At 35.6% G+C, this 11,254-nt stretch overlaps 3 protein-coding genes across 3 annotated transcripts; 2 read left to right on the top strand and 1 right to left on the bottom strand.

Moving 5' to 3' along the window:
• Positions 1-340: 340 nt before the first annotated feature.
• LOC125848654 (pentatricopeptide repeat-containing protein At3g57430, chloroplastic) lies at positions 341-3,058 on the bottom strand. The gene has a single exon (XM_049528569.1). It carries the CDS (start codon positions 3,048-3,050, stop codon positions 381-383), a length of 2,670 nt encoding a protein of 889 aa, XP_049384526.1. The 5' UTR covers positions 3,051-3,058; the 3' UTR covers positions 341-380.
• Positions 3,059-3,545: 487 nt separating this feature from the next.
• On the top strand, positions 3,546-5,686 carry LOC125849463 (beta-glucuronosyltransferase GlcAT14C-like). Its single transcript, XM_049529545.1, has 4 exons — positions 3,546-4,397; positions 4,731-4,809; positions 4,958-5,073; positions 5,151-5,686. The coding sequence occupies exons 1-4, from the start codon at positions 3,821-3,823 to the stop codon at positions 5,663-5,665; spliced, it is 1,287 nt and encodes a 428-aa protein (XP_049385502.1). The 5' UTR covers positions 3,546-3,820; the 3' UTR covers positions 5,666-5,686.
• A 1,925-nt stretch (positions 5,687-7,611) lies between these two features.
• LOC125848180 (uncharacterized) lies at positions 7,612-11,254 on the top strand. The gene is made up of 8 exons (XM_049528002.1): positions 7,612-7,716; positions 8,321-8,470; positions 8,902-9,078; positions 9,827-9,915; positions 10,014-10,078; positions 10,205-10,307; positions 10,686-10,796; positions 10,887-11,254. Exons 1-8 carry the CDS (start codon positions 7,629-7,631, stop codon positions 11,010-11,012), a joined length of 909 nt encoding a protein of 302 aa, XP_049383959.1. The 5' UTR covers positions 7,612-7,628; the 3' UTR covers positions 11,013-11,254.

Genomic DNA, 11,254 nt, shown 5'->3' with positions numbered 1-11,254 from the left:
AAAGAAATTCATCATATCAGAAATTGATTTGTAAATACAATGAATATTAAAAACTATTGGAAGTTATGTAAGATACAGAATAGTAGAAAATATAGCATTGAATACTTTCTGCTCCCTTTTAAGGGTTGTGCCAGGCCAACACACGCCAAGTAATATGAAACAGAGAGTATCATTCATTATCAACAAAGCGACTTCAAGACTCAGAATCTAAAAGTTTCTTTCCACTTCATATCCTTCAAAATAATGAGTTTCTACCTATTTTCTCATTTATCAATAATACAAGTCACCAAATGTAAGTTACAGTTGGTGCAGTTACATAAATTTAGACATTAAAAGAATATATAAACAGAACTTTGTATAAATCTACAAAACATACTACATCACCAATAATCTCCACATGAACAGGTTCCATTTCTGAAATGATGGAACCTCCTCACATCCCTAACAATGATCTCTCTCTTCACAATCTTCGAGATAAATTTAGTTGCCTCATGGCAGTCATTGCATACCCTAAGGTTCTTTGCAATCCGTATGGGGGTTCCAGGAGGTGTATTGAGGATACCAAAAGCAATAGCTAATTTTTCACTGTGTCCACAGAGTAGATTTTCCTTTTCGTCCTCGTTAACATTGTGAAGAACACAGGAAGTGTCTGGCACATAACCTTCTTTTTTCATCTTCTCTGACAAAGTCTCGAGATAGCCATAGAGCTGTTCACTTTGTGGATGTGATGCATCTCCAGCTACGAACTTGTGAACTTCATCTCCTAATTCAATCCAACTGCATCCAGGTTCTTTTCTTACTCCAACTTTTTTCATGTTACGTCGAACCATGTTTGCCTTTTCCCAAATCCCAGCAGAGGAATAAATGTTGGAGAGTAAAACATAGTGACTAGCTACATGTGGATCCAACTCAAAGAGATTCCTTGCTGAAATTTCACCAAGTTCTACGTTGCGATGTATCCTACAGGCACCAAGTAAACTACTCCAGGCGCCAATTTTGTTGTACTTAGAGGGCATCTCATTTACAAGCTGATATGCTTCTTCTAAATGGCCTGATCGACCAAGCAAATCAACGATGCAGGCGTAATGATCTGCAGTTGTCTCAATACCATAAGCATTTTTCATTTCTCGGAACAATTCCCGACCCTGATCGACCATGCCTGAGTGACTGCATCCAGCAAAAATTGCAATAAATGTGACATTATTGGGCTTCACTTTCCGTTCAAGCACCATCATCCTAAAAAGTTCTAAGGCTTCCTCTCCCTTCCCATGCATCCCATAAGCCATAATGAGAACATTCCATGTGATCACATTTTTGGTAGTCATGCTATCAAAAACTCTCCTAGCAATATCTAGGCAGCCACACTTTGCATACATATCAACCAATGCACTTCCCACGGCAATATCCATTGCCAATGCATTTCTAAAAGCATAAGCATGTATCTCTTTGCCCTTTGCTAGAGCAACCAGCGAGGCACAACCAGGAAGGACAGTCATGAGGGTTATTGAGTTAGGTTTTAACCGAAATTCTACATTATTCTCAGAGTCATTGTGTCTTTCTGTTGTTTGCATCTCATGTAACATAATAAGTGCATCTTCATGGTATCCGCAAACTACAAAACCGGTTATCATAGTATTCCATGAAACTATATCTTTACTCTCCATGTTGTCAAATATATACTTTGATATATTTATCTTTCCCATCCTAGAATACAAGTCCATCAATGCATTTTGAACGTATTTTTCATCTGAAAAACCCAATTTAATAACATACCCATGGATGACTTCTTTAAGGGTAAATGCTTCACAATGTACACAAGCCGGAAAAACACTTGCGACAGTGGTTGGGTTTGGACTCAACCCAGAGAATTCCATCATCTCTATAAATAACATCAATGCCTCTGTAAAGAATCCATTTTGTGTGTAGCCAGCCAGCATAGCATTCCATATCCCAATGCTCCTTTTCAAGGCATTGTCAAAAACTCGACGCCCACTTTCAACCTGTTGACAATTGCAATACATGTCAACTAATGAACTATCAACAAATGAGTTCCCAATCAAATCATCATTCTTCAAGACGTAACAATGAATTTCCTTCCCTACATCCAGCAAAGTCAGATGAGAACAAGCAGGAACAACACTTGAAATCGTGACTCCGTCAGGCTTTATCTCTTCTTGAATCATGACTCTAAAGCTATCCAGCGCCTCTCGAAACTGGTCATTCTGTGAAAAAGAACTTATAATAGTATTCCACGAAACAATATCTCTATCTGCAAACAACTCAAAAACAGCTCTTGAATCATCCACCCTCCCTAGTTTTGCATACATAGACATCAAAGCATTATTTGTAAAAGTTCTTCTATCATCTATTCTCAAACTATACCCGTGTACTTGCTTGCCAAGCCTCAACCCATCAGTCCTAGGCAAATTACTACAAGCAAGCGCAATGCTCACCAACGTAAACGAACTAGCCTCGAATCCATCTAACCCCATCAACCTAAAAGCCTCCAATGCTAACTCCCACTTCTCAAATTTACAAAGAGCATTTATCAAAGAATTCCAAGAAACTTGATCTCTCTGAGTAATTCTATCAAACACTTTATAAACATCATCAATACTCCCACCACACCTCCCAAGTAAATGGATAACAGAATTCGCCACGGTGACTGATGTCGTATCATACCCAAATTTAACAACAGCCCCATATATCTGTTTTCCAAGATTCAAGTCCTGAAGGCCAGTACCAGCTTTCAGAACAGCAGGGAAAACAAAATTATCAGGCCTTACACCTTCAGAAGTCATCTGTATATATGTAAAGATTGCTTCTTTGAAGCAATTTAAGCGTACTTGGGACCGAAGAGTATCGATCCATGAAGCTGCAGAGGGTGTTTCTGAGGTGGGTTCTTGTTGAAATTTCTTGGAAATGAGTGTACTTGTGGGTGATGAAGTTGAAAGTAGTTTTCTTGGTGAATTTTGGGTAAATGAATTGGAAGGCTGTTGAAGAGGAACAGAAACAGGGGAAGCAGAGAGTGTACATGTCCAAGCGGACATTGTTGTTAGTTAAGACAGTTTGGATAAGTAACAGAACAATAGTGATGGGGTTATTTAAAGTTGGGATAATAACACTTTTGGTCCCTCGTTTATTCGCAAATATTAACTTTGGTCCTTATAATATAACTTTTAATTAATTATAATGTGTGTTATTGATTTGTCTATGTATGAAATATATGTGGGATACACTCCGGTCTGCCATATCACAAACTCTTGTAGGAACATGAAATTCTTAATAAAATGCCAAAAGAAGTGCTGAAAACATCCCTAAGTTTTGATGAGATTAATGTAGGGTGTATTTCACTCATGTTGCAAGATCCGTGGTTTATTTATGTTCAGTTAGTCAAGTAAAAGAATGTAAAGGGGCGTTTTTTTAGACCTGTCAATAGTTGGCCGGATGAAACTAATAATTCCCGCTTGCTGGAGAAGACTAGTCAACATATACGACTGATGATCAATGGTTGCATATAAAGGCCCAACAAAGTGACAAAATTTCACCCATCTAGCTGCATTTTTTTGACCTTTTACTATTCCTTCACTTGAAAGAAAATAATTATTAGAGTTTTAGTTTGAAGCGGCATTTGCCTTGTCATTAAGAAAAAAACATGGAAATTTGGTGTTAGTTGTGGCGTAAGTTTTCATCAACACAGCATTCATTAACTAACAATCATTAAGATGTCACACATGACCTAACAAGTCCCACAAGCCAGCTTTTACTTGCTCTAATTAGCAACCCTTTCTATATACTATTAAGATCAAATATTCAACAAATGTCCATGATGATGCTTAAGATGTTAAGTTCCTGGAATTGGAGAACTCGTGTTCGGCTCTCAGTTTTCGTTGCAGCTGCTTTGCTACTTTTAGTGGTAGGATTCCTCTGTAGCAGATTTGATGATGATCAGTACAGGACGTTGATGAATAATATTCCAGATGATCACTCAAACATAGACACATCGACAACTATAAAGATGATCCATCCGTCAAAAGGACGGCCAGGTGATCCACCAATCCTGGCTTATTGGATTTTTGGTTTTAGAGGGGAAAGTAAAAGAATGTTAAGGCTGTTAAAAGCGGTGTATCACCCAAGAAACCAGTACCTATTGCACCTTCTCGATGGAGATGGAGATGAAGAGAGGATGGAATTAGCTGTTTCAGTTGAATCTGAACAAGTGTTTCGAGCATTTGGGAATGTGAACGTTGTTGGTAAAAGTTATGCTGTGGAGGAATCAGGCGCCTCTGCTCTTTCTGCTATGCTTCATGCCTCCGCCTTGCTCCTTCGAATTAGTCCCCTATGGGACTGGTTTTTCACCTTAAGCTCTTCCGACTACCCTCTTTTTACTCAAGATGGTAAATTTTTCGTGATCACCAGTAGCCTAGCTAGTACTCCTTTTGTTTCAATTTGTTTGTCTTACTTTTCTTTTTTAAGTCCGTTTCAAAAAAATGTCTCTTTCCCCTTTATGGCAACTCTTTGATTCCAGATTTTCACATGACATGTTTAGGACAACAAGATTCAAGAGTCTTGTTTACTTTCTTAAACTCTGTGTCAAGTCAAAATCAAACAGAAAAAATGGAATCGGAGGAAGTAGTAAACTACTGTCTACTGATATAGTACTACCCAATTTACCTTATAATTACTCTGTAATTCTGCAACTAATTGATGATCCACACTTACGATTACAGATATCTTATTTTCTCTCACTTCCTTGCCAAGGGATCTCAACTTCGTAGGCTTCACCAATAGGACTATTGATCAAAAGGGGTAAGGTGTCACGACCATCAAAGTTTTTAATGATCAAAAACACATTTGAACGATCACTTTTCACGGGTTACATATCCCAACTATCAGTTATTCCCTTTTTCTACCTGCCATCTAAACACACCTCAACTTCAATGCAATGTCACTGCAGGCAACACAACTTCAATCGGATTGTTGTTGACCCCAGCCTACATTTGAAACAGGCTACTCCCCTTTACTATGCTGTAGAGACTAGAGAAATGCCAACAACTTTTGATATATTCCAAGGTTGGCTTAATTCATTTACTTTATGTATGGTGTAAATTCCAACAATGATTTCATTTCTTGTTAATTTCAATTTCTAGGTTCTCCATGGATGGTATTGAGCAGAGGATTTATGGAGCATTGCATCAAAGGATGGGACAATTTCCCTAGGAAGTTACTTATGTACTACGCCAACGTAGTGTCCCCTCTAGAATCCTACTTCCACACTGTACTATGCAATTCCCCAGAATTTAGAAACACAATAGTAAACCAGGATCTCAGGTGCTCCGCGCCAATAAATGTTTCAAACTACTATGACAATCTTGTGAACAAATGGGCAATATTTGCTAGGCCATTTAAAGAAGGCGATCCTACTTTAGACGAGCTAGACAGGGATATCCTAGATCGCCAGCCCCATGGGATGGTGCGCGGGAAATGGTGCAATAATGGAGGACACAATTCTTCTTCTTGTAGTTTTAATTCCAGTACTAATTGGGATGACATTGATTCATTAGATCCTGGATTTTATGGCCAAAAACTTCAGAATATTCTGTCCAATTTTACTGTTGGAGACCATTATATGGTAACCAATCATTGTCATAGCAATTCATCTTAATAGATATACTCCATATTTGTTTCCAAAATGATGCGTAGTTGTGTACTCTGCTGCTCTTTTTGTTTTCTGATGAACAATTTTCAGCCTCGTATTCTTTTTTCAGCTACGGAAAACGTTGAAAAAATCCAACAAATCCTAAGATAGGTACACATGTGTCGAAGGCGAAATAAGAAGGGCAAGATACATATTTGACCGGTCGATAAAAATAGTTATGTTCACTAGCCAAGTTACTGGTGCATATATATGATGTGGTGAATTTTGTTTTTCCATTTCTACTGCTAGACAAGTTGTTGGTGCATACAAATTTGGTGCTTTTGAGTTGTTAAATGTCATTACTAAATGATCATAGTAGTGAAATTTGTGGTTTTAATATTTCTTTATCAAGTACAGTTCTTTTTATATACTCTCCGTTCATTTTTACTTGTCACTATTTGATTTAACATATATGTTAAGAAAATAATTATTAATATAGATATCTTTGTCAAAAAAATTATTAACATAGATATGTTATCACATTGTCTTTATTAAATGATGTTTAGTATTGACTCTTGTAATATGATTTAGAGAATAGTATTTAATATTAAAGATAAAATCTAAAAAATAAAATTATCTTTTTTGTCAAAAGTAATCTGTAAAATAAAAATCTATTTTAAAATATATTTTTTTATAAGAATCATTGATTGATGCACCACATCATTCTTCAAACACCATCTCACTCATTGTCATTGGTTTATCCATTACCTAAGCATTTTGGTTTGGCTTAAGTCATGTGCAGCCCCTTAAAATTGTCTGCATATTTCACTTAAATATCTAAACTATAACTATTACCTATTGAACATCTGAATTGTTCAAAAAGTATACCTATTAAACACAAAATATTGATGTGGCAAAATAAATGTTTTACACTTCCACTAAGCGCGTGAAAAAACTTAAATAATATTTTGTTTTTATTTTTTCCAAAAAAACTTAATACTTTTTCTTCTTGGAGTGTCACTTGGCATTTAAATAATTTAACTTTATATATATTTAAAAGTAATACTAATTCTTTAAAAAGAAAAAATGATCCCCCACCCCATCCCTGTAAGTCGTCTTCTCCATGAAGACCATTGCACTCCATTTTTTTTCTTTTCTTTTTCTATTCTATTTCTTTTCAACATTTATTAAAAAATAAAAATTGAATCAGCTAATTAAATTTGGAGGAAAAAAAGAAGAAAGAACATCGGACGGAAAAAAGTTTGCCGATCGATGTCCATCTCGGTCACCTTCGAACAAATATTACCATTCAAATTAAAATGTAAACCCACTAAAATTATCAAACACAATATCATATTGATTCAATAAAATTAATTTAGGTCCTCTCGATTTCTCTTTGTTATCGATCTCAAGACGATTGACAGTGTCTTTCTTCATCTTTCTTGTATCAGTCTCTTTGAATATATCAATCTCACGTATTAGGAATAAAAAATAATTATGTAAGCAATTAACAAAGAGTTGAATTTTGTCCTTTGAGAAATAAAATCTTGCTAAGAAGAAAGGGGGATGGGGTAGGGCTACTCATTTAATTTTATTTTTATAAAAAAAAATAGATGGAAAATTTATTTGAAGTAATTTTGGAAAATTGTTGGGTCCAACGCCACATGTTATCTTTTAATTAGTCATTTTGCCACATCGCAGCAAGTGTATTACACACACTTTATTTTATTTACCTATTATCGAAAAATGTCTAATAGAAACAAGTTTTGAATAAATAAAAGTGTTCAATAGGTACTAGCCCTGATTAAGATATCTAAGTGAATTATACGGATAACTTTTAAGGAGCGGTAGATGACTTAAGTCTTTTGGTTTTATTTGCCAAAACCATTGACAACCAAATCGAACCTTAAAAAAATTAAATCAAACTGAAAATAGATATATATTCAGATGAAGTAGGTAAGAGCAAAGCAAAGAGCAGATACAGAGAGTGATGGCAGCTCAAGTTAAATCAATCTTTGTATATCCCATCAAATCATGCCGTGGAATTTCTGTTTCTCAAGCACCTATCACTTCTACTGGTATGCTCAATTTTTCCTTTAAATCTTGAAATTATTGTTTTTTTTTTCCTTTTTGGGTTTGTTTTACTGGTTATGGAGTGTAAAAGGGTGTCTTCTGGTAATTAAGATTGTGGGGTAAAGGAAAATAAGATAAAGTTGGTAGCTTTCCTCTTTTTGTGTTTTGGTTCATATGGAAGTGTCAAGATTTGAGAAGGTAGTTTGCTATTGAAAAGCAGTTTTAAACTTTTTTGGAGAATAATTATCTCTTTTCCTTCCTATTTGGGAAAAGTTGGATTTCCCAGTTCCTACTCTCAATATGCAAAACCAAATCAAGATTTGAACTTGCTCATTTTTTCTCATTTCCAAAATGTCAAAATACAAAGTACTACTATTAGATATGAAATTTGTTATTCTTGATAGAGGTTTGTTTTTTGGTCACCTTCTAGGATGGAGTACCTTGGGACAAATTTTATGTAGTATGGTTTAGTTTCATATTTGACTTTTTGAGTAAATAACAGTCTTCATTAACAAATTGTTAGTAGTGAGCTTTTACTTTTCTGTTCCTAAACTTGTTTCTTCGTTCATATTATCACTTGAAAATTTATATCTTGTTACATTTAAACAGGATTTCGATGGGATCGACAATGGTTAGTGGTGAATTCCAAAGGCAGGGCCTATACTCAAAGAGTTGAACCGAAGCTTGCTCTTGTCGAAGTGGCATTGCCAACTGAGGCCTTTTCTGAAGGCTGGGAACCAAATAATGACTCTTATTTAGGTAGTGTCAGAGTTTTCAGTCGAAAATAAGGTCATAGTTTAATTATATTTTTTACTATTGTATTATCTCATTGGTACAGTTTCTCTTTTTAGCTAAATGGTGGTGCAGCAAAACTGGTCATGTTTTTCTCCTAGCAATCTATTACTACTACTATAGTCGACAAGAAAGAGAGAGGATAATAAATGTTAAAAGATAGATCATTCTACTGAAAATGTTGATATGCTGAGCTAACAATCAGTGTTTGGTTCCCTGTGTGACTTAAGAATTTAAGATTTAGGATATTGATGTTTGAATTGTAATATTGTTATTATTTTTTTACTCCTTGTAGCATCTCCTTAATCATAGAAGCTTCCTGTCATACTGATAGCCCACAAGAAAATGACAAAGATTGGCCTGTCTTTTTGATATCTCAAATTACTTTTTGGATGTAGTTATCAAAGCTCCCGGTATGGATCCACTGAACATTCCACTAAGTAACCCATCTGTAGTGTCAGATGGTGTCTCGGTCTGGGAGTGGTCTGGTTCTGCCTTGGACGAGGGAGCTGAGGCAGCTATGTGGTTCTCCACACATCTGGGGAAACCAAGTCGGCTAGTTCGCTTTAGTGAAGGTATAGCTCATCCCATAGTTCTATCTAGATTTTCCTCATCTATATGTTACTCATATGAAATCACTGATGTTACAATATCCTTGTCTTAAATTTGTTCTGTATATCTCTTCCACCTTTTATGCTTAACTTCTCTACGTATTGTCCAGCTTTCAATATGTAGTTTAGAGAGCAACTCATGGCTCATGCTATCTCCTTTGCTTCTTTTGCAATTTTTACTTGTTTTTTTGTGACGAGATTTGAAAAAATGGCTAGTTGCATAAGTCTAGGACCTACGACCTTGCATACAGTCAATTTCTTATGTTGCTTCACAGCTTTCATGGTTATCAAGAAAATGCTAAATATTAATTTTGGGAGGGAGTACTTTTCTACCAGAAGCTAAATATCCTTAAGTTTGTTAGGAAGGGTTAAGAAAGCTCTTCACGATCAGACAATCTTCTTTCTAAGAACTAGACTTTCATTTCATTAATTAGATAGATCTTTTTGGTCCCCATGTTTTGATCTCAGAATGTCATCCACAGAATTTGAACAATATCATTAAACAGTTGAATAAAGATGAATCAGGCATCGTTTTGTCCAAGTTTTTCACAATTTTGAAGCAATACTCAGCATTGAGTGGACATTTATTTTTGCAATTTTTTTGCATAGATTAGTGTATCGCCTATTATTAGGCTCATGTTCTTGCTTTAGTAGAAAACTGCTGGGAATAAATGTATACAATTTGATCGAAATAAGTTGCTGACTCTTATAGTTAAGGAAATGAGAGTTGTAGATCCTAATTATGCTCAAGGATACAATGTTATGTTTTCTGATGGATATCCATACCTCGTGCTATCGCAGGTTAGTACTTACTACTTAGTAATATCATCATTTAAATTCAACATAAACATCCATAAAACAAGAGCTTAGGCTGGATTTTCTTGGTCCATGTTCTGCAGGGATCATTGAATGCATTAAATTCTCTTCTCAAGGAGCCTGTTCCAGTAAATCGTTTTAGACCCAAGTATACTCTTGTCCCTCTTGTACAATTTTTTTATGATTGGTTGTTTACTTTCTTTCCTCTTTCTGTACAAACTGTTAGTACTTTAGATTAACTCAGTTAAATTTTTGATGTTATCTTCTTTCACAGTGTCCTTGTTGATGGATGTGAACCATTTGCTGAGGATTTGTGGAAGGAGATCCGGATCAATAAGTTGACATTTGAGGGTGTCAAACTATGCTCTCGCTGTAAGGTAAGACCTCGTGAACTTACTTTCTTACTAAACGACAGAGAATAACCTTTGCAAACTGGAAGCTGTTTTTTCCACCTGTTTTTTTTGTATAAAGTTCATGCAACATGATATTAAAAAGAAATTTAACACATCTGAGGGCCTTTTATAGCAACTCCATACCAACTTGTTTGGACAAGATCAAAAGAGTCTAGTCATGTTTCTCCCTTTATGATGTTGTGATGAGTATCTTTGATTCAAGCTTAAACTAAGAGAATGGAGTTGATTATGGAACATTTTTTATTTTTTGTAGTACTTAACCTTCTTAATTAACCTGCATTTGAACGCTCATCATCAAGATAAACTCTTTATATTTGACCTTGATTCTGTTCTTTATATAAGGTACCTACCATAAATCAAGAAACAGCTCTAGCAGGCTCTGAGCCAACAGAAACTCTCTTGAAATTCCGATCCGATAAGGCCTTGCGTCCGAATAAGAAACAACAAGGGAAGGTAAGATCTAATAAAGTGAGAAGTTCCATAACTAGTTACCTAACAATCCCTAGATAAATCACAACTACGATCTTTCATGTTATTTTGCAGGTATACTTTGGACAGAACATGGTTTGTTCCGACGCTCTTAGCCATGGAAAAGGAAAGATAGTCAAGGTGGGGGATCCTGTTTATGTCCGTAAGGTTGTTCCTTCTAGTGCTGAGGCTCCAGCTTGAACTCTAGTTGTCCTATCACTGTAATGTAAAATGTGCATCTGAATAAGGTGATCCCAAAAGATAAGAATACTAATGTAAGGAAAAATGGTCTTCCAGGCCACTGCTAAATATATCTAAATAAAAGGTTCGCCTGTATTCTTTTCATCATTGTGAATTGCATCAAGCCTGGCTTAAAACTATGTAAATGTGAATACCAGCACGTATACCTCAAATTCAAGGAAGTTGAGGTCGGCTATGTGAAT

This window comes from Solanum stenotomum, chromosome 12, assembly GCF_019186545.1.
Source record: "Solanum stenotomum isolate F172 chromosome 12, ASM1918654v1, whole genome shotgun sequence".
Lineage (NCBI taxonomy): Eukaryota > Viridiplantae > Streptophyta > Magnoliopsida > Solanales > Solanaceae > Solanum > Solanum stenotomum.
The sequence above is the reverse complement of the archived record's forward strand: the minus strand, read 5'-3'. Positions and strand labels throughout refer to the sequence as shown.

Excerpts from the sequence above, each read along its gene's own strand:
- LOC125848654 (XM_049528569.1), bottom strand. The coding sequence starts at position 3,050 with ATGTCCGCTTGGACATGTACACTCTCTGCTTCCCCTGTTTCTGTTCCT.
- LOC125849463 (XM_049529545.1), top strand. The coding sequence starts at position 3,821 with ATGTCCATGATGATGCTTAAGATGTTAAGTTCCTGGAATTGGAGAACT. Across the intron at positions 4,398-4,730 it reads CCCTCTTTTTACTCAAGATG|ATATCTTATTTTCTCTCACT; the intron begins GTAAATTTTTCG and ends TTACGATTACAG. Across the intron at positions 5,074-5,150 it reads AACTTTTGATATATTCCAAG|GTTCTCCATGGATGGTATTG; the intron begins GTTGGCTTAATT and ends TTCAATTTCTAG.
- LOC125848180 (XM_049528002.1), top strand. The coding sequence starts at position 7,629 with ATGGCAGCTCAAGTTAAATCAATCTTTGTATATCCCATCAAATCATGC. Across the intron at positions 9,079-9,826 it reads GCTAGTTCGCTTTAGTGAAG|TTAAGGAAATGAGAGTTGTA; the intron begins GTATAGCTCATC and ends TGACTCTTATAG. Across the intron at positions 9,916-10,013 it reads CATACCTCGTGCTATCGCAG|GGATCATTGAATGCATTAAA; the intron begins GTTAGTACTTAC and ends CATGTTCTGCAG.